We start from the raw sequence: 23,785 nt of genomic DNA on the forward strand, positions 1-23,785 counted from the left end.
CAGGCTCAGCAAACACATTTATAAGAGTATCAGCCATTTTACAGAACCTTACATCGTAGGAACAGAACCAGTGGCATATCCAGATTTAGTGATGGGAATAAGATATTACATGGACCTGGACCAAGGTTGGAAATGCAATACCGCGTGCATTATAAACATTGCAAGTTGTATTGATAATATATATATATTACTTTCCTTCTTTCTTTTTTTCTTTTTTGTTGGGGGGGGGGGGGGGGAGAGCGGTGACTTCGAAAGGGGTTAGGAACTATATTGGAAAGGGGTTACACATTCCCCATTACATGCTGCATATGCCACTGATGTTATATTCGGAATATCGCTGATTAATCACCTAACACTGTACATGGCCTTATAGGAACTAATATTAAGTTCAATCCCTTAGAACTACATGTATGTAGAATAATTTGTCTGAAAAATGTCACCTGTCTACAATTTAAACACGCTTACAATTTGTTTTTGTTATTTCAGTGTAGATATATTTTAACATTAATAACTTTCAGTTGTCCTGCATAAATAAGTTATTTCATATGTCATGACGTCTTAATACACGCAAGTGGTAATGTAAATGTTGATTATATCACAATACTACCACTGTTGTACAGGCTCCCGATCCTTAATTGTTAGTATATCTTCTTGGATATTCCTCGTGTTTAATACAATGTACATGCAAGAATAATGAATTCAAATTTTAATAATCTTTGACTGGATTATTTATAAAATTAAGATTTTAACCGTTATTTACAAACTAATTTTTTGTTTATGTACATTATATAACAGAATCAATAACATTGAAGAAAAAAATAAAACATGATGGCTAAAAACCTACTTATTCGAAATAGAATTGTTGTAAATATCAAAAACTACACATCAAATATTTGAACTCTGTTATCAAACTTATAACATATATAATTACACATGTAAATTTGCGAGAACATTAACACATGGTTTGTCATAAATTGAAGAGTCCAGGTAGGATAAGGAAAACAAAATTACATTGAAAAATGTACGTACGTACATATGCAGTAATTTAAACGAATAATATCGAGCATTTCGAAATATCCGCATGCTATAATAAATTAATTGAAGCATGAACGTACTTTCCCATATACAAATTATACTCCACGTGCTTGTAGGTCGAGCTCGTCATTTGGGATTAGTTCCTGAAATAATTGTTCTCTTCTAGGCAATCATCCCAGTCATGTCGTGAAGTAAGAACAAATTAGAAGTCCATTGGGTTGTAAAGCACATTATCAACCATCACATCAGCCAGGTTGTCATCGTGAGCATTGCCTTCATTATTAATCAAAACATCTGTATCACAATGATTGCTACACATCTGTTGATCGTCATCCTCTAGACAATGGTAAAAAGGGTTTAATTTAGACGGTGACATTGGAAAATTGCTCCCGTTATGTACGTCGTCGTGTTCCAAGTCATCTGCAGAATAATATCCATGGTGTGCATTTTCATTAGAGGTTGTACCTTTAAAGGGGTTTATTACGACAAACTCTTTAGTAATAGCACACTTTTGTGGCATTCGGTCGACTGTCTCACCTTGTTCCCCGTTTGTTAGCGGGTTGTAGGTCAGGGAACATGCCCCAAGGTGTGAATTGTCTGAACGTGCATTTTGTGTCAAGTTTGGAGAGAGAGTAGAAGAGGGAATTCCACGTCTTTCTCGAGGAGGTAGGGATGGGCCTTCGCGAACACCAACCGATATCGGCCTATGTGGTAATGGACGATTGAACATGGGGATCATCTCCGTCATGTGCTCGGAACCGTTTGTGTTTCGATCTATGCTCTCTCCAAGTTCATAAGTATTCACAGGATTATCCATGTTTGGAGTTGATTGATGTGTATGAGTCATACTGATTGCGTAGTGATACGGATTACCTGGTGCGTAATTATTGTTCCCGCGCTGTAAAGCAGTTAATTCAAGTGAGGGATGATATGTGGGGGAGTTGTTGAGGTTATGAGGCGATCGGGTAACATGTTGGGATTCGTCAATGGGAGGTTGTGGGAGAGCTCTGGTACGGTTGGTCAGGTCGGATTCCCCGGTTGACGTCGTTGAGGGACCCGCACGTTGTTTTGGGATTTTTCTCTTCCTGCATTTCCTGTAAAAATGTAAATCAAGTAAGTTAATTGTAAAGGTAAGGTCCCCTTCTGATAAACAATTATGTAGGCAGGCTAACATGATGTTTGTTCATCTTAATGAATCTCACTGTTTTTACTTGAATAGATTAAGAACTAATTGCTATGCATATTTAATTTATGATGATGACAAAACAAATAGTTGTTGTAGTAGTAGTAATGGTACAAAAAACACTCTTATACTACTAAAAATGATAATTCTTAAAATGATAATAGATATAATAGAAGTAATGACGTTAATGCTAATAACGATGATAATATAACCTCAAAACAATAATTACGACAACAATATTTATGATAATAATACTAACGATAACAATGATACCAATCACAAAGCGCCCTTACACCAATGTCTACAGATTCTCAAGGCGCCTACAAAATAACTCTATATTAAATATTACAAAGAAAATCAACAGACATTATGTGAATCGAATGTTGAACCCTGATAAAGGAAACTTAAGATGAGCTAGATCGAATGATAAAGAAGTTGATGATCGAGCATGACAAACAAGATGCTAATAATCTGGCATGCTGACGAACCCAATGCTCATTATGACATGCATGATGCCCAATGGTCAAAAGATGTTGATGATCATGATGCATCTACCCTAACTCCCGTCATTAGACTAGTGTATCGTGAATTCGATCGAAAGTCTGGTTTAAGAGTTCTATTTTTCCCCTCTTCAATCTGCTTTGATTTTCTTGGTCTATCATGCGCGTCTAATGTCCATCATGCACCTGATTTCAGAATATCCAATTCAAATTCAATTCAATTCAATTCAATTCAAAAGACTTTATTTCCGTTAAAAAAACATACAAATATATACATGTGATAAAGTACAAACAGTTTAAAATATACAAATCATGAGCATTAAATTAAATTAATTTAAACAAACTGTGAAAATGAGTAAAAGGAAAAGGGAGCACCTGTAGGAAGCTTATGTTAGCTTGTTGATTCAGGCGTCCAAATTAATAAAATAATTACACAGATATAATAACATAACAATGAGTATTGCGCATGTATTTGTTCTACCCCCCTCCCTCCCTCCCTCCCTCCCATCCCCCACCCCCACCACCACCTCCCCCCTCCCCCTTCTTTCTCTCTTATGGTTATTTACAAATTATATTTTATTTTAAAATAGGTGTTAAACTAAAACAAATTATAGGGATAATAGATATATTTTAAGTTTTTTCTTGAATGAGTTTAAGTAAACATATTGAGTAAGAGAGGATGGAAGAGAATTCCATACTATGGGCCCTGTATACCTTACCGATTGTTGCATGTACTGTTTATCAATATTCCAAATGTGTAACTTTAGACTATTTCGAGTATTATATTTATGAATTTTAGAGTTAGTTTGGAACATAGTGGCAAAAGATGATGGTGCATTACCTTTAATACATTTGAATACAAACACAGCATTTTGATATTTATTTAGGCTATAAATATAGCCTAAATGGATATATAAATATATCCATCGCTACATTATGGATTTGTCTTGTCCAAATATCTCAACCGTGACGATCTAAGCCCCATTGCCTTTCGAAATTTCTTATCCTCGTCACAAAGATACATAATTAAACAAAACACCTCTCCGACCTTTCCTGTTCATTAGTCTCTTTATAAAATTGGCAAGAACATTAAAACTGATTATACCAAGTATTGATTATGGAAATCGCTCATGCATAGAACCTATTTGCATATATGACATTTTTTAAAACTAATAATAGTTACATTCTAACTTGCGTTAGTCTTAAGCTTTACTTATTATATTGGGCTATATCATTGTCCATTTTGACCCTTATACCATCCCTCCACCCCCACCACCCCCACCACCCCCTCCCCAATCGTTTTGTTGTTTGTAACTCATTATTTTCATGTATCAGGCATAACATTTTCATCTCTATTTCCTACTTTCTAAGCGCATAGGAACTTACTTTGTGTTAGTGCGCTAAACAAATAACGTTCATTATTATTATTATCTCCGACCCTGTTACAAAAATCTACACTGAATTCAACATTGAAAGGGCAACACTTATGCATTTATTCACCATGCCAGGGACAAGACAGACGTTGATTACCGCGGCATAATTGTCATTCCAATGAGCCTCTTGGCATGGCAGAAATCACACACCTTTGCAAGCGCATACACACGCACACACACAGGCCACACCGACATGCCCACATATATTGTATTCATACGCATCAAGACAGTAAAACATAAATTAGCTTTGGGTTTAGCATTATGAAACATTCATTTGAAGATCAACGTGCTTATAACAGGGGGAGCTACAAAGAACATTGATATATTACACACAGAAGCAAAACACAAATAGAATGTTAACTATGACATGAATAATGAGGCTGAATCTAAAGAAAATGTATGCCTAATGAAGTTGCATGTAGCTACTTGTCCCATGCTCACATCGCTTGTATATAATAACGATGAAGCGTGGGAAATCCCGGACTAGACCGAAAGCTCGCGAGACCGACAGCCAATAGCCCAGCATTGCTTTTTAACTGCTTTTTTTTTTGCTTTTAATTTTCATGTACATTTATTCAAATCAAGCACATGTAATTTCTAGGAAGAACTTTTTTTATTTTTTATAAATTACTTCCACATAAATGCAACAGCTTGCAATTCTACTCATATGTTTTACTACTTTTTCAAAGAGTTCCTTTCTGGTAGGCCTCTTACACAAAGGTTTATTGGATCATTATGATATGCTCATTTGAAAAGAAAGAATTTTTACTAATCATCAAGCAATTTTTTGTATTTTTTCCAAGATATTCTCTAGGTAAATAGAGATTTTACTAGTTTAGATTGTTATCAGTCGCTATTTCTTTTCCCAATCTAGAGGTGCTCTCAATTTCTTTTTGAAGCTTCTAGAAAGCTGATATTCCTCTTAAATTAGAGAATTATGAACGTGATTTTACAGCTATGTATCGGTTTAAGCCACAAAATACAGCAGTAAATCAAACCACACTCTGCAGCTGTTACATTTTGAAAGTTATTTATTTCATATTATATACTCAATACCTCGGTGTATAAACGTTCTTCGTTAATTCCCGCCTGGCATCTTTAGTTAAAGTTGGAGTGTCTTACCCTAAACATGTGTTAAGTTTCATCTACCAACCCACATGCCTTAAATAGAAAGCTTCTTCTTGATAAATCTTTACTTACATCCCGTTCTACGTTTAATTTGTTAAGGTGGAACCAAAAAGTTAGAAAAATCTATTGCTAGGCTTTACATGGTTTATATACACGATGTAGTTAGGCCCACAGCCCAATGGCATTTAGCACTCATCCTCAATTTCCTCAGTGTAACATACAAACATACAATTGATTAATGGAATATGATTGGCAATCACAATTTGTTTAAGGACTAGTGGAGCGGCATAGCCGATGAATTGCAATTTTAAAAAATGTTATCGTGTCAAATGATTGTCTTTGCTTAAGGAGCAGATTTGAATAAATAACAAGGCATCACATAAATCGCTCTTTAGTCGTGATAGGGCAATGGCAGCCATCTTTCAAAAACTCGTCATGAGGGCACTCTCCATACAATTAGGTCTAAAATTTCAGAGAATGAAAGTTCTCTGACTTGTTACTAAAAAAATCTATTCACTCTGTGTTCATATCCACTCCACTACTTGTAATTTTGCGAGTAGGATTTAGGTGTCAGGACTGAGTTATAAATATACTAGAGCCCAACTGCAAAACTGCTCATTGAGTATTTGCAACGTAGTGATATTTTTCCAAGCTTACGTTAACATTTTGAAACATGTCTATCAAAGTCCTCGGGGTAGGATGACTGAGATATTTCTATATTTATGTATAGAATTATGGTTACATGAGTGCTGCATTTTGGTGTTTTCATCACAAAATGAAGAATATCTGTTCTTTATATTTTGTAGTTATGCCACTTCTATAAAATGAATGCCGAATGATTATAAATGCATGCAATTGAGTTTGGAATAGATTGCAGATAGCCATGCTGCTTAGATTTTACAAACACATTCACCAAGGGCAAAAAGTTACAAATCTTACCTTCAGGTATCATTCCAATCCAGTCAATATGTGGTCACTGAAAGTCTATGTATGGTAATTATGAAGTTTTTTTTTATTTCAACCAAATTCATTTAAAAAGTTTACTGAAATGAAACGCAAAACGCTCGTCAAAATTACACCACAAGTTATATTTCGACTGTTTTTGATATGCCTATGTATTTCAATGTGATTTTGTCAACGTTATTCCGTCTTCAGTCTCCAATCTCTCCAACGCAGTGCTCCCATTCTTCTACGACATATCCTCGTTGTTTAAGGGAATAAAGCGAATACCGTATGTCGAAAGTGGACAAACTTTTGAAAAGGAAGAGGCTTATCGCGCCAATTCGTCAATTATAAATGATTGCATATCAAATATAGTAATAGTTTGCAGAAACTGATTATGGAATTAAAAAGTAAAGAACAACGTACCAGACAGCAGCACATATGATGCAAATGGGGAGAGTGGTGAAGAGAGCGATCATGGAGGATGAAATGGCTATAGCTGCATTACCCTTTTCACTAGTCATCGAGTGAGAAGTATCTAAATGTTGTTCCGTATGTGTTTAAACGAACAAGATAAGAAGTGAAAACATCGATAATCAGTTGGTAGTTATTCGTGTTAATGTTACGAGGTGTAAACTATCACAACAAATACTTTTTGCTGACTCCTGAACTCTCTTCACTGTGAGACTCGTAAGGAATTTTTCGGTCTCGCAGCAGAATGGAACGTTTCATAGACATTATAGAGCAATCCATATACAAGTATAATATAGTGGGAACAACCTTTATATTAAAGGTAATACAAAGTTTTGGTATGGGGTCATGAATTTGGTTCAAATGAACATATTGGAAGCATATGCGATCCTACAATATTCAGTGATCGTTGTCGCGGTTGAAATCGAGTCTAAAGCTATGAAATTGTAAATAATAAACTCTTTATGTTGTATAGCTCCCTCTCAAGGTCAAGATATTAATTAAGTTATAAAACAATGTTTCTTGACAAAAATCGACGGATTAGCTATTCCCGTTTAAAAATTTATATTACAACTACATATTCTGAGATTTTCATGGTAGCAGCTTCCATTTTACGGCCGTAGGCGCTATTTGAAATTTATCAAAATTTACCGGGAGCACCGGTAAATTTTTATATTCAATTTTTTTCGAAAGCAGAAGTGTTTTAGGGGCTAAATTTCCTAGTGCTTATGATACATCCACATGGGCATCCAAATATGTTAAAGTTGTAAAGAATCACTATCCACCCAATTTTCAAAATTTACCAAAACTTTGTATTACCTTTAACTCTTTCTACAACCGTGCAGAAGAATTTCCAAATTAAATTATTTCTTATATTTATATATATATATATATATATATATATATATATACATTTATCTAGTTATTTTCTAGGAGTGGCGAGGAAAAGGAACTTATAAACAACAGACTGTCCTGTGAAAAAACAAATCATTAAGACAAAAATGGTGTTCTAGTGAGCATTTTAAAAGTAATCATATACAAAACCATTCATAATAAACATATCAAGATATCCAGATTCTGAATATTGATGGATGAGTGGGTGCAAATTTCTTTAGGTTTGAGTTTGCCGTGGCAATTTTTTTCAAATAAAAGTATTTTATTTGCACTCGAAGTACAAAGTACTGGATCAAAGGACATGTGACACGGGAGTTGAATGTGCTTTTTTTGATAACCACGACAAAAATAGCAACCAATTACCGACAAAATTAAATATCCCAATATCTACAAATTTAACCCTGTAAATCCGGGGCCGAAGTCTTAACTGTTTTTCCTATGGACTATCTATAGTAATTGCGTATGCGCAAATGATCATTTTCCTCGACGACCTATATATACGAATTATTTCGTCAACTTAGTCAACATCAAAGCTGTATATTTTAATGCAGGTGCGGAGCTATGATCTTATTTTAGGGAGGAGCGGTAGTGAGCAAGCGAAGCGCGCTTATTAGGGGGGTGTCGGTGTCCGGCCTCCCGCACGAAGCGTGGCAGCGAAGACGTTTCCTTAAATTATAAGGAAAAGAAGACGATATATTGTACCGATCTCGACTGTTAATCCTTGTCTGAATGAGGTTCACCCCCCCCCCCCCCCCTCCCGCGCGAAGCGCGAAAGCTTTGACGTTTCATTAAATTATGAGAAAAAGCAGACGATTTGGTGTTCTGTTCTCGACTCTTAATCCTTATTTAAATTCAGTTCTTCCCCTCCCGCGCGAAGCGCCGAAGTTTTGGCGTTGTATTAAATTATTAGAAAGTAGACGATTCGTTGAACCATGCTCGACTCTTAATCCTTGTCTGAATTCAGTTTCTCCCCCTCCCGCGCGAAGCGCGGAAGCTTTAGACGTTTCATAAATTATGAGAAAAAGCAAACGATTCGGTGTACTGTTCTCGAATTCATCTTAATCCTTATCTGAATTCAGTTTCTCCCCCTCCCGCGCGAAGCGCGGAAGCTTTGACGTATCATTAATTCATGAGAAAAAGCAGATGATTCGGTGTCGGCCTACTGTTCTCGACGCTTAATCCGTATCTGAATTCAGTTTCCCCCCCTCCCGCGCAAGTTTTTACGGTTTATTAAATTATTAGAGAAAGTAGACGTTTCGTTGAACCGTGCTCGAGTCTTAATCCTTGTCTTAATGAAATGTCCCCCTCCTGCGCAAAGCGCGGAAGTTTTGACGTTTCATTCAATTATTAGAGTAAGAAGACGATTCGCTATACCGTTTTCGACTCTTAATAAGCCCTAATTGTCTGAATTCAGTTTACCCCTTCCAGCGCGAAAAGCTTAGACGTTTGATTTAATTATTATAGAAAGAAGACGATTCGTTGCACCGTTTTCGACTCTTATTAAGCTCTATTTATCTGAATTTAGTTTCCCCCTCTTGCGCGAAGCGCGGAAGCTGTGACGTTTCCTTAAATTATGAGAGAAAGACGATTCGTTGAACCGTTTTCGACTCGTCTAAATGAAGTTTTCCTCTCCCGCGCGAAGCGCGTGAATTTTTGCGTTTCATCAAAATATAGAGAAAGGAAAACGATTCGTTGTATTGTTCTTGACTCTTAATCCTTATCTGAATTCAGTTCCCCCCCCCCCCCTCTGCGCGAATCGCGGAAGCTTAGACGTTTCCTCGGATTATTAGGGAAAGAAAACGATTCGCTGTACCGTTCTCGACTCGTCTAAATAAAGTTTTCCCCACCCGCGCGAAGCGTGGAAATTTTGGCGTTTCATCAACATAATTATAGAGAAAGGAAGACGATTCGTCGTACCGTTGTTGACTCTTAATCCTTGTTTGAATTAGTTTCCCCTAAAAATTTAAACCTCTGATTTCCTTAGCTGATAGTATAGGAAAGTGAAACGTCGAGAAAATACAAGTATTTTAGTTGTAGTCACTCTCGAAGTCGTCACAGCGGATAAAATTCACAGTTCGTAGGGGAAAAAACTTGTCGGCCGACCGACAATAAACATCTCACCGACTTCAAACTTCTGCATTGACATAGTACACGAGGATCGAGCAAGAATACCGACACAGCTGACCCGACACAGCAACATATTTACCCATGTCTTTCTTCCTTCCTTGACGAGACGACTTCACCCACAACCCCCCCCCCTTTTTTTTTTTACTCCCACTCCTCCTTTCTCAGGCTCTTACCCCCCCCCCTCTCTCCTCTCTTCACCCCCGTTTCTTTTGTTTCCCTTTTCTTTTCTTTTTTCTTCTTTTTTTCCTATTCTCCCTTTTCTTTCTTTTCCTTTCTTTCCTCTTCTCCCTCTTTTTCTTTTTTCTCTTTCTTTCCTTTCTCTTTTCCTTCCTTTCTTTTCATTTCTTTCTTTTCTTTTCCTTTTCTTTTTTCTTTCTTTTTCCCTTTTTTTCCCCTCCCCCTTTTCTCTTTTTTCCCGACGGCAGCGCAATTTTACCAACAATATCCTGACAGGTGGAGGGGTGTCGCACCCCCCACACCCCCCCCCTCCCCCCTTGGCGACGCCCTTGCCCACACATAAGAGGCAACATGGACATAGATAGAAAAGATGTATGCAACAAAGTAAACCGACACTGGTCGCGTGAAGGAGGTTGAGGCAGGCGCGTAGCCCCTCCTGGCTTAACCAAGCAATAATATTACAGCATGCATGCGGTGTACATCATTATTAGGTCACAATCTCCTTGCTAATTTCTGATTTGTATAGATTTAGTGATCTTATATTTCAAACATGCTTAACTCCCGTATTATTGGCCTAATTTATTCCACACTTTCGTCATATTTTCGTCCTATTATTATGCTTCTATACAAATGAGGTTATTAGTTATTATTAGTTATTATAAGGGTTAGATTGCCCTCTAAGTGACTTTTTTATGTTTATCCAATAGGCTTGTTCACCAACATCTGAAAGGTCAATTTTTTCCGTATTTTTTCTTTCTGTCAACAGGGTCTTTTTAATCAGTGCTTGCGGGTGCAATTCACTTCAATCTCCATAATTTACGTGATCTCACTGCCTTAGCCCCTGGAAATTGGCTGTCTGATGACTAGTAAAAATGTTACGTAATGGAATTCCCGTAGGTTTAATTTTTGGAATATTTAGAGCGAGCAATAGGAATTCATAAAACCTTAGAAAAAAAGGGCGAATTTAGATTATGTGGTTTAATATTTCCCCTTCAATGATGGTGGTGTCATCATGATGTAGGTCATCTCCTTCCGAAAACTCAAAACAACCTGAAAAGGTGTAAGATATTGGGTATGAGCGATTGGAGGTGAAAATAAACGAAAAATGGCATCTGACAGGATTGCCACTCCAGAGGATAACGTATGGTACTTGACGTCACATGCAGGTTACATGATTATGGTTTGTTACTACTAAAATATAAATAAATAATACGATCAGAAAAACTGCCTAAAATAGCATGGAAGTGGTAATTATGCGAAATCATTCCCATCTCTGGTGGTGCCATATCCTGCGAAAACGGCTCAGAATGTGTATATATCTTACCCTGTGTTGTTTCAGCGTAGGTACATGATGTATTATCTATAAATCATGAAAATAAGTAGAAAAGTTCAATCCCATATTCGTTAGTGGCGTACATGTTTGAGTTTTGCTTTAAAGGCAATTTTTAACAATGTTAAATCTGAGATGCAGGGCCCTACGTGCTATCAGTGCCTGTGATATGGTGTAATATTGAAGCCCTACAAAAAATACACTGCCTCAAAAAAGTAAAAATCTTTGTGTGACCAGTTACTCCATACTCATTTTCCCTAATACACTGTGATGTTATAAAAACCGTTAGGAAAACGAATTTTTAAATTACGATTTCTTATTGTAAATATCTTGATAATCAGACAGGCGACCGGCTCGTAAAAGTCAGTGGGTTCCTGACTGACCTAAGGATTAATAATTATCATTACAGCATGAGCTAAATCCAGGATTTTGCTTCAGAATTTGAGACAAAGTTACCCATTCCCTTTAATGAAAAGACCAAGGAGTTGTAAGGCGTCAGCCTTATATCCCAAACAGATTGATAAACATCTGATATAAAATTTAAAAATACCTTGTACCAAAAGAAATGTTGTTTTGCAAACAGCATGCAAATAATCTCTCTACGTTTTAATTATAAAGATCTTAGTATCAACGGTTAAATGTAATGAACTTTTTGTATTGAATATGTGCTATTATCGTGTCATCATTCTGATATTCTGGAAACACTGAAGAAAAAACGGCTTTTATGAAATAAATATAATTTCCCCCGCCATGTAACTCTTCCTTTTTCAAGTTTTGCTTCCACAAGATTTAATGTACGGCATCCGAGCGTGTAAGAAATAAAATATGCAACGTAAAATGTTCTTAATGCTAAATATATTACTCATTGCGGAATAAGGAATCTAAAAGATCACGACGTTTCGTGCGCCGCTGTGTATAAAAGACGCTTGCTTACATTAGTTTTTATCAACTGGCGAAGTGTTGCAACAGCGCACGAAACGTCGTGATCTTTTAGATTCCTTATTGACCACATTGCGAGACAAACGAATATCACTAGCGATATTATTTTCGATAAAATGTTATTGTTAACACATAAGGACAATGCAAAATGTTAGCTTGGCGAGTGTGTCTGACCAACGTTGGGGCTTGTGCTTTTTGTAAATGCTATTACATTTCTGGTGATTACTATTGGATGTGTAGTATTTGATCGTGAAATGCAAACAATTGTCGACGTTTGGCATTCAACAAGATTTTGCCCGAAAGTTGTTTGGATAGAAATTTACCCTCATTTCGTCCAATTCAACACATAATTTCTTCATTGTAATGATAAGGCCTGTCCATAAATTTCGTAAACTTGATTTACACGTACAGCACCCAGGCGCGTACGCAGGGGGGGGGGGGGGGGGGGGGGGGGGGGGGGGGGGGGGGTGGGGGGGGGGGGGGGGGGGGGGGGGGGGGGTTAACCCCCCCCCCCTTTGGTAATTTTATGTATGAAAACCCCCCCAAAAAAACCTAAACCCCCTCCCCCCCTTTAGAATTTTTTTTTTTTTTTTTTTTTTTTTAATGTTATAAAAAAAAAAAAAAAATTATTCCCACGACCGACCTAAAAAAGGTGACCTTACGCCCCCCCCCCAACTGAGCAAAATGTAAAATTTAAAAATTTCGAGACCAAAGAAAAAAAAATCCTCTTCCCCCCCCCCCCCCCTCCCTCCCCCTCCCCCCCCCCCCCCCCCCCCCCCCCCCCCGCTTATTCAGCGGCTGGCTGAGTCGTTGCGAAATTTTAGGACCGATTTATAAATGTTAAACCCCCCCCCCCCTTGAAAAAATCCTGCGTACGCGCCTGACAGCACCAGATGTTGAATTGAACGAGGAAGTGTCGTGCTGGGAGCCATAATATCTAGATGCTGTACTTGTGTGATAAAAGTTTGCTATAAAAGAAATCAGGTTGCTAGTAGAAATAACAATGTAAATTATTCATGTTTACAAAACTATTATATTGGGCACATTAAGATTATTCGCCTCTACACGCTGATTTGTAATTAGCGACAGGTCAATCATAGCTCTACCTTCGCGCAAAATGCAAAGACGCCTTCAGTTTAGAATGTACAGTGCGTCCAAGAAAAATACGAAACCGAGAATATATCGTTTTCTTATCATAACTTAATCACAACTATAATTAATAAATGACACACATTTGTAAAGCTTAGATCCTCTTCTTTCATTTGATGCAACAATTATGATGCATTTCCACGCATGAGGGATTAAAATTAATTTGAAGAGAGGAAACCAAAAAGTCATTTGGCGGACGGTATCTGAATTTCAAATAGAAAATCACATTTCTAGAAAGTTGAGTTCCTGCCCTTTCATATGGCACCTCAATCAGGAAAAATGAGCAGGGAATAACAAAGTTCTGTTTGTTTGAAGTGATGCTTGCATTTCCATGATTTGATTTTAACAGTTCATTTCACTGGCCGCCTGCCGTAGCAACAAGCAAAATTGACGAAAGACTTAACTCCGTTTCGTTGAAAATCAGGCACGCATGAATTCATTCGTCTATGGGTGATCGTCAACGAAACGGAGTTAAGTCTTTTGTCAATTCAGTTTGTAATGTTGATAAATGTCTCGGTTTATTTTTTGTTACATAGTTCAAAATGAACAAAAATGAAAAAACAAACAAAATCATTATATTAGTATACAAGATTTGTGCGCTGCAAAAGTAGTGTAATTCAAATTTCATGTTAGACATGGCTTCTTAGTCTTGATATCAATTTTCCCATTAAGAAAAGAACGATGGAGGTAGCAATCGTTATTTCCTTTTTTTTGAAACTTAACCTGCTCCATATACATGTAATAAGGTAATATACATTCACTTATATCTATAGCTTCAGTTGCCCCCTCAGGCCATTGTTCGTTTTTCAGATTCGGAGAAAATAAGCTCTGGACATCACCTCCCGAGGTGGGTACTCTGTTACATGTAAGCCTATATTCAACTAATGGGAATTTTGTATAATATGCCATTTCCAAACTGAATTTTCAAAGGATTATATTTGTTATGACGTTTTCTTTGATGGAATGCCTAGACAGCTAATATTGTAAGGAAGTCATTTTCCGCCTTTCATTTTCATTTGAACTACACTTTCTTGTCTTTCAAATGTATTTTAAAGTCATATTTCAACAGATTGGCCTATATACTATAGGTTTCATTCAAATTCATGAATAGACGTTCAAGTTTGAACGATTTTTGTCTACTCTCTGCTCTCATGGTTCATTTTCATTTTTTGATCATTCAATTTCGTTTCATGTCATTCCTTTGAAATGTTATTTCATTCAATTTAGAGAGAAATCAATTCAATTTAGTGACGCGAAGTTGTCATTCCATTTCGCGTCAGCTGGATAGACGTTATATAAATCCGGTTCTGGACCTAGGCTTTGATTCGACATCGTTTTTAACGAGGGAAGTTAGTTTGGATTCTAACCTTTTCTTAGCTAAACATAATCTTAGACCATTGTCGGGTTATTAAAAGGGATAAAGTAAAATACGGATATGTATATTCTGCAATCTGTTTTACCTAGTTCAAATCTTGATTACCTGATCATCTTTAAACAAGTTTTACATATTGATATATATGTATATATATTACTTCCACAAAATTCCTAGATCAATTTACACCATTCGATCATCCTTTGTCGCATCATATACAATGCATGACAAAGTACTAACTCAGCTGCATGTAGTGCGGCAATATAACAATGTGATGTATATATTGCAAGGTCTCATGAATCCAATTTATGTTGTCATACGTACCTTGCGTGGTTGTTGGTCCAGTGGTTGCTGCAAGGTTATTTGTAATTTCATGATAATCTTATACAATTAATAAGACAATTGAAGTTCGTTTTAATCAGCGTATTGATGATCGCAACAATCGGGAATAAGAATAATTCATTTCACGATAGAAATATATTCATTTAAAACTTTCCGAGCATGGTCGGTGTGCAGAAAATATTAATCTATAGGGGAAATCCGTTTGAAAGGCTTATAAAGCCTACCTAATATAAAATAATTAAAAACCTTCAATATATTTACGACAATTTATTTCCTTTAACGTTAATGATAATGTTTAAAGGGAAGCTCACAGTATAGGTTGGCCCAAAAAGAACATATAAATCTTGGATTTTAAATCTTTTCAATGTTGAGGAAAATCATGTGAAGGATGCCGAAAACTTGGGAGTTTTGCATGATTTTACGCTTGGATATGACAAAATGGCAAATCTGGGATTTAAAGCACTTCGCACATTAAAATGTCACTAATATACTTTTTCTATGACGAAAGCGCTCATTTATATATGTACTCTTGAAACATTTTTTTACATAATTATATTTTTACAGACTTTTTATAAGAAATAGATCTACTACTTCATAAAAAACAGGATAATTGGACAAATATGGAATTTCAATAATTGAAAAAATGAGAGTTTAGCGCGCAAGTTCAATCACAGAGATGCCATTTTGTGTGATCAAGTGCAAATAAAAGAAATTCATAACTGTCTATTTACTTTTATAATTTGATATTTGTAGACCCGATTGTACTTTTTCAACTTTTTACAACTTTTTACATAAGTTTTGATAATATACTTCTATGACAATTTTCGGATGACCGATCCCCTCGCTCGAAAATGTGCAATTTTTCTTTAATTCAACTTGTTTGACCTGTAGATAAAGGTTTTAGTTATAAACTTACTTGTAATCATTTCGCATGTTGGAATAGAACCGTTCCAGACAGGGAGGTATGAAGGCATCTTTGTTATGCACTGCAGTGTTCCACTTCTATTCAGCATGTATCCAGCATCACACTTGAGACGAACAATGGAACCAAACCATGTGATGTTAGAATTCCATGATCCGTGAAAGTCGTCATCCAGGTCACTGCAGAGGCCAACAGTAGCTAACGAGAAAACGAAGAAGAAGAAAAGAAGAAGAAGAAGAAGAAGAAGAAGAAGAAGAAAAAAGAAGAAGACGTATTACATCTGGAACCTTACAACTGTATGTAGACATAGCGAAATAAAGATTACGTTAAAAATGATATAATTTGTTTAATCTCATTTATCTTTTACAATAATGTGTCCCATCCATTTCTCCAATTTCGAGAACTATGGCCCGGTTCTTTAGGGCTAACGATTTAGTCCCCGTCTTTCGAAATGTCAAGCTTTGGGATTCAGTATGTGAGGTTCAGAGTAGGATCGTAACAAGAGGGATTCACAAGGGATATTAACCATATAGAAGGGAAAGCAATCGATTCAAAATTTATTGAAAGCTGATACAAGCAACCTCAGAATTTACAGGTGGATTGTAAAACTAAACCAATGTATGATCTACATGTAGCTCTCTCGGTTTACCATTATAAACTAACTGATGTGGAGCACATGACCGGGCTTCCATCTTGCTGAAGGAGGATAGTCCGATTTCATCGGTTGTGGAGCAAAAGCATTCACTTCCATTGATAATGGCTATAGCCTGGGATGTGTTCGCTCTGCACGATGTGATACACTTGGAGGTTGAATTGTATGAGGATCCGTTCTGGAGTTCAGTGTTTCTTAACTCATAACATCCTTTAAATCCAGGCTCTGTGATGAATATGGATTTATAGAAAAATAGTTACTCCGAAGAACAAAGATAACACTTTTCAGTAATCTACAACACATAATTATACACGCATATTTGCTTCTTCGCCCATTCTATGGACGTATTCAGTTAGTTGAATGTATTGCTAGGAGAGATGATGTAAAGTAGCAATTACGTACCCCAATGATGAACAATTCAGATTTTAATTTTGTCAGATTCCTTTACTGGTAGTTATTTCGAATTGAAATAACATTGTATTATCGGATTAATTCCTGTTATTTGCATGTGAAGTTTTTTTTTAATTTTGGGGAGCTTCCTACTCCTTTTGTTAGGGATTCAAACCTAAATCATCGAAATACGAAATCATGGAAGGGGATTAAAACACATTAATCTTAACGTTTTTGTTTACAATTATGAATAAGCATATAGATAATACATTGACGTACACATATTTCTTTCACCGGTCAACTACTGGCTTATTTTTATGGACCCCCCCCCCCCCATATAACATTTAACATTCTGACATTCAGTGCATCTTTCAAAGTTCACACAAGAGACCACAAACAACCAAAGAATCAGCCCCCATTCCCCTAAAAAAAGTCACACGTTCGTGTTCTTAAAGCCAAAGACTCACCAAAGCACTTGACTTTGACCGCCTGCGACGATGTGCACGATTCAGATGATGTAGAGCAATCCTGCGAACGGTATGCGACTGTCAAGATACACGCACATCGTAAAGTAGAATTAATTGCCTAACATTCTGTACAAATTGATTTGTCACGGTACGACAAAAGTGTGTGACTGACCTTAATGTTGATGCTGTATAATATTTGATTAGCCAAATTAATAGTTTGTGCACATTAATAAAGGAAATTCCGATTGATACTACGGAATTAGGTTAAAGTGCAGTCAGTACAACATTATCAAGTCTAATTGTTGTACATCCTATTGAATAAGAGGTGAGCACAAACACTGTAATTCAAAGGACTGACACCATGAACGGACGCGCTATTAGGTACATTTTATAAGAAATAGATTAACTACTTCAACGACAACCAGGATAATTGGACAAATATTGAATGTTAACAAAGAAACAGATGAGAGACTAGCGTGCAAGGTCAGTCACCGAGTTACCATTTTGTAATGGTCGAGTACAAATTAAAATGCCATAACTTTTTCTTCCCCTAATTGTGTTTAACTACAACCAACAAGCCTAGCTACTCACAATTCCTACAGCTGAGGGCCCGAATACAGCCCGGGTCTGCTCCTTCTGAGTAACACCCTCCTTCCTCATAGGAAATTTCTTTAGCACCCCAGTAGCCTAGCTCCCGACAGACAACCTCCGCCACCCGATCAGCTGAGTGTTCTCCACACATTCTCATCCATTCACCTCCTGATTTGGCTTGTAGTTCAATGACGCCCTCTGCTGGTGTACTGCCACCTACGAGACGCCCCACTCGTGTTCCTTAGAATGATTAAAAAGATTAATAGGGCTAGTGTCAAGTATTTGGCCTGATGGAGTCATTTCATGATGATTATGCACACAGGTGAAAAAATGTGTGGATGTTCGTGGCTTAGAAAAAAAATAGTTATTTCAAATGGATTTACTTTGCTTGTGATTATAAAGCCATCATGGTGCTTAGTAGCATTTTAAATATCGAACCAAAATAACAGATAAAGATAAATATTGGAATTCAAATTTCGTTGAAGTCAAATGTTTCCTTAATTTGTTTGATTATTCCTCCCAGCTGTTTTTTATGCAATATTTGTGTAAATATACCACCCCCCCCCCCCCCCCGATTTTCTTCAAACACACCTTTCTCCGAACATTTGTGATAGTGTATTGCTCGTCTTCAATGAACTACAAGATGTTGCTTGATAAGTTTAGTTATTTGATAAGCATTTTTCGAAAATCCATACCTGATAAGTCGTAGCATGAGGCGGAAATGTTGAATCCATTCCCTGTAGGAGTTCCGTCTGATGTAAATCTCAAACGCAAGCTGTTTCTCCTGGACAAAAATGGAGGGATAGTGTTTTCCTCTCCATTGTAGCGCTGCCTTTCTACACCGTCAACGGTGTCTATAACCGTGAATTCACCCAAAGGCCCTAGACTGAAGATATTGAAGGTCAGAAGGATCATTCTCCCTTCCTGTGCAGTAACAGACCAAGCTATGCTCTCATATTGCGAGTATGTAGATGGGTAATTCGGAGATGTAATCACGGCTGCACTCGTGCAATTGATGTGTACTTGAACATCTAGGAAGAAAGATAAAAACGAATAACTTACGCATATTTTGACAAATGTATTATAAAGCAAAGGACATAGTGGAGAATCGACTAATAACTCCCTTACCCCTTACAATTATACCAAACGTTTGCAAGGCGGACTTCGCATATTCCCTAAATACTTATTTATCTATTGATATAACACAAGTGTTCATACATGTACTTATCGATGTATGCCATCATGGTTCATACAGGATAATAATTTTTGTTTTTACTTTGTCAAAACTTGTGTCAATCCTAACTTTGTTTTCAATGTTAATGGAGAGTACTTAAAAGTACATTTCGTGACCTTCAATTTAATAGTTGAAAAAAGTCACCTCTTCATGGTCTGAACAATTCACTAAGGTATATCTGAAATCGCAATCAAAACCATGTTATCTTTCACCATGTGATGGTAAAATATTTTCAAAATAAATGTGTCAAATATTTGTTTCTTCTTCTTGTGCTAAATCGTCTTACCTCCTGTCACCAAATGTGAAGGGAAAAAAAGTTTGACCCTACATCTCAGGTTAAAAATTGCATCGACGTTTACGGGTCTTATTATTTATTTCATCGTTGCTCCGAAGAAAAAAGACGTGAGATATAGGCTCGCAAAGATTATTCTTTCGATATTCATTTTAATGAATATCAAAGAATAACATCGACCGGCATCTGTTTTGGTGCCTTATCCATATATATTTTGTGTTAATTGTACATTATCGATAAAACACTGCTTTAATTTAAACTTGCCTTATTTTAGACGTTTACGAATTTCATGTTTAATAATTTACCTTTACAGTCGACCTGAGTAAGGATAACCATGAGAATGACAACATGACGGCAATGCAGAACGGTTTTTGGTATCAGCGAAATTTGAAGAATGAGTGCTTGAAGAGCATTCTGAAAGACACGATTGCTCCCTATTGCGCCCTCTACAGGGGGAAAGGTCGAGTCTTTGAAACTGTGATAGTAGAGCTCTTCTGATGTCTGCAGATCTTCGTCCTGTAAAATCTTCAATCTGTGCAGACTTTCGGTCCTGTAGTAGTAGGAATTGTCAGACTGACGCGCGGAGTTTAAGTTTTTGTTGTACCTCTTCTGATCTAGAGAGAGAAAATTCACGGATTTCCGGACAGTTTCATCAACTAAATTGTCAATCCTCAAAAGGAACAGATCGTCTAGCCACGAATAAGTAGATATTACAGGATCTGCTACTTTGGAACCCCACAGATTGGTTCTCAGAAGAAAGATATTGTGGATTATCTCCAGTCTTTGCTGTCCTTTATACTGAGCTGTAAGGCTTCTTACCTCTGACCAAACATTATCGAACTCAGGCCACCAATTGCAAAAGTTGGAAGTCATGGAACTCTTACGATCCTCCGATTGATCGAACTCTGCATAAAAGAGGGGGGAAAATAATTAATTCTTCTATACAAATGATAATCATTTTCCGACATTGTACAACACAAGTACCCTGATAAAGGAGGTGTTGACAAAAGTTATAAGATAGATGGAAAATTGGGGTCCGAGGTCCTCAAAGCAATATTTATGAATAAGATCATATGTACACAGTATCATGGCAAAAGCCTGGTGAAAGCTTAAACATGTGAAGGTTATAGTCATGGGACAAATACCAAATGGCGACGATGAAATACTGTTCTTAAACAATTAGATAATTTGCAGGAAAAAATAACAAGGTATCAATGACATATGGCGGCAAGTGGATTTGATGATGAATTTCATTGGGTAAACATAATGATATGTACTACGTAGGTAGGGCGTGTATAGTGGCAGTTTCACCCTACCTTTGTTTGGGGAATCGCGGGAATGCGGGAGCGGCTCATCACAATGTTGACAGCAGCCTCTTGTACCCATCGTATCAGTGTCCTCAGTGATGATGGGATGGAAGATTTCCATCGTTTCCAACATGCTGTAATCTGGTTTATAAAATGAAATCAACAATAATTTTTCAAAGTAAAATATTGATATTTAAAAAGGGACACGAAGTACCTAAAGATGGTATTGGTAGTTTTAAACCTCATTTTAAACCCTCAATGCGTTATATGGTACAAATTTGTTTAAAGATACTTTAAGTACAACCACAGCTTCCTTAACACATCGGTTGTGTTTGTGTGGGTGGGGAGGAGTGATGTATGGTCATTCATCAAACCCCCACCGAAACATCTGGAACTAGATGAAGGAAGCTGGTGGCAAACAGAAAGCTCGGTCAATAAAAGAGTTGAGGTTCGGCTACGTTTCTTCGTCCTCTGTCATAATTTACCTTGATAAGACACTTTCCAGAAACACCGCCGAATGGGTAAAGTTGCAATAACCATTGCACTTAAATGTATAAATGGATGGAAATAATTTATAAAGCTTAAAATCCACGACCTTCCTAACCTTCTTTCTTTTTTAGAAGTCTAATTTCTCCATCAGCATATCGCCAATTAAAAATTATTACATTTGCAATACATCATAACAATGAATGCTTTATTTCATATCATATGATACCATATCCATTATTCAAATAGTCTGGGTTCGTTAAAATAATACCATATTAAAGGCTCATGGTAGAGAGTTTTGAAGCCGACTTTGACTTACTGCTTACCAAATAACAGGTGTAGATAATCACCAACAGGTTTGTGTAATGCATTGTGCCTTGGCTTAAATACCGCAGAGAAAAATTCTGATCATAGTATCAAATTATGCTTACCTTCGAAATATGCAGGCTAGTTACAGTATTTTCTGGAAGGACTACGGGTTCGCTGCTTCAGAGACCTGTGAACACACGGACACACGAATTGGAAATTAAAAAAAAAACCCTCTGTTGACAGCAAACTATGATGCGATACACTAGATTCTGACTGCTTCATTTTTGGCATTAAACTAACACGGCCATGCATTAATTATTGGTCAAGGCATGGGCACACAGAAGATATTTTTCTGTTGGGGACCGGGGGGAAATTCAATGAATTATTGATAATTTATTGCATTTTTTTTTTTTTTTTTTTTTGGGGGGGGGGGAACTGCCCCCTACCCTAGCCCCCGTTGCGTACAGTCATGGTTCAGTGGCAAAGCAAAAGTCTCGTAACTGTAAGGCCCCAGGATCAAAACTGTGTCGATGTGCCAGTGCCCTTTTGTGGCGCATTAATCCTCATTACTGTCATTTATGAATTCATCGAACTCATCGAACTCTTTCGATCCTCCGATTGATCGTTCTCTGTATAAAAAAGAGGAACAAATTGATTAATTCTTCTATGCAAATAATAATCATTCGCCGACATTGTACAACACAGATATTCTGATAAAGGCGGTGTTGACGATATTTATGATAAAATAGCTGGGAAAATGGGGTCCGAGACACAGCAACATTTATCAATAAGATCATAATAAAGTATACTGGCAACAGTCTGGTGAAAATGTTAACCTGTGGAGGTTTTGTGGTATATATCTGTTCATTTTCATGACTCTCGAGCAAAGGGTTGAGAATTCTCATGTTAATCCACATTTTCCACTCTCAACACACCTGTAAATGGGTACCTTGCAATTTCAGGGGTAGTAAGAATTGCAGGGCCAATATGAAGAGCAGTATTAATACTGACGTCACTACCCTGAAGAATATTGATAGTAGACCTTTCCATGAACAAATAACAGGGTATCAATGACACTGCGGCAAGTGGCTTTGATGATGAAATTCAATGGATAAAAATGATTATATGAAGAGTTTAATTCCAAAAGGAGCTAAATCCATTTTTGTAACTTCGGAGAGAAAAAGAAATTGTTTACCAGATTTTGTACAGGCGTCTAAGGAAAAGTTATATTAAAAGGTGCATTTTTTCATAATTGCTCTAAAATTTTAAAAGACGGGTACTTATCAAGTAAACAATAATCTGATATTAATAACTCAATTTTCAGCAAAAGTGGACTTAGCTCCTTTTGGAATTAAGCTCTTCATATTATATACGTACATGTAGGTAGAGTGTGTATAATGTCAATTTGACTTTACCTTTCTTTGGGAAATTGCGAGAATGTGGGAGTGGCTAATCATCATGTTGACAGCAGCCTTTTGTGCCCACCTTACAAATGTCCTCGGTGATGTAGGGATGGAGAATTTCCATCATTTCCAACATGCTGTAATCTGGTATATCAAATGAAAAAAAAAAATTGTTCAAAGTTCAGTATTTATATTCAAAAAGAGACACGAGGTACCTAAAGATGGTAGTTAGATTTGAAACCCTTGATACGTTATATGGTACTAATTTTGTTAAAGATACTTAAAGTACAACCAAAGCTTCCTTAACAAATCGGTTGTGTGTGTTTGTGTGTTTGTGTGGGGAGGAGTGATGTATGTACATACATCAAGACCCCACCGAAACATCTGGAACTAAAGGGAGAAAGCTGGTGCCAAGCCGAAAGTTTGCTCAATAAAAAAAAGTTGAGGTTCAGTTACGTTTCATCGTCCTCTGTCATCATTCACCTTCCATAAGACACTTTCCAGAGACGCCGTCGAAATGGTGAAGTTGACCATTGCACTTATATGTATAAAAGGATGGAAATAATTTATAAACCTTAAAATTCATGAACCTCCTTGCTGCCTTCATTTGTGTGGAGATAATTTCAAACACTTCGAAATATTTTTCCTGTGTTTCTTTCTTTTTTTAAACTCTAATTTTCCCGCAGCATTTCGCCGAATAAGTATTTTTA

General features: G+C 36.8%; 1 protein-coding gene across 1 annotated transcript; it reads right to left on the reverse strand.

Moving 5' to 3' along the window:
• Nucleotides 1-225: 225 nt before the first annotated feature.
• Nucleotides 226-21,868, reverse strand: LOC764337 (CUB and sushi domain-containing protein 2). The gene is made up of 11 exons (XM_030983713.1): nt 21,795-21,868; nt 20,887-21,018; nt 19,876-20,475; nt 18,740-19,075; nt 18,045-18,284; nt 17,454-17,531; nt 16,594-16,821; nt 15,939-16,142; nt 6,648-6,759; nt 6,219-6,263; nt 226-2,129 (listed from the first exon to the last, which is right to left on the reverse strand). Coding segments are annotated over exons 2-10 (1,923 nt in total). The 5' UTR covers nt 21,011-21,018; nt 21,795-21,868; the 3' UTR covers nt 226-2,129; nt 6,219-6,262.
• Nucleotides 21,869-23,785: the final 1,917 nt, after the last annotated feature.

This window comes from Strongylocentrotus purpuratus, unplaced genomic scaffold (genome assembly GCF_000002235.5).
Source record: "Strongylocentrotus purpuratus isolate Spur 01 unplaced genomic scaffold, Spur_5.0 spur5_scaffold_13, whole genome shotgun sequence".
Classification (NCBI taxonomy): Eukaryota; Metazoa; Echinodermata; class Echinoidea; order Camarodonta; family Strongylocentrotidae; genus Strongylocentrotus; species Strongylocentrotus purpuratus.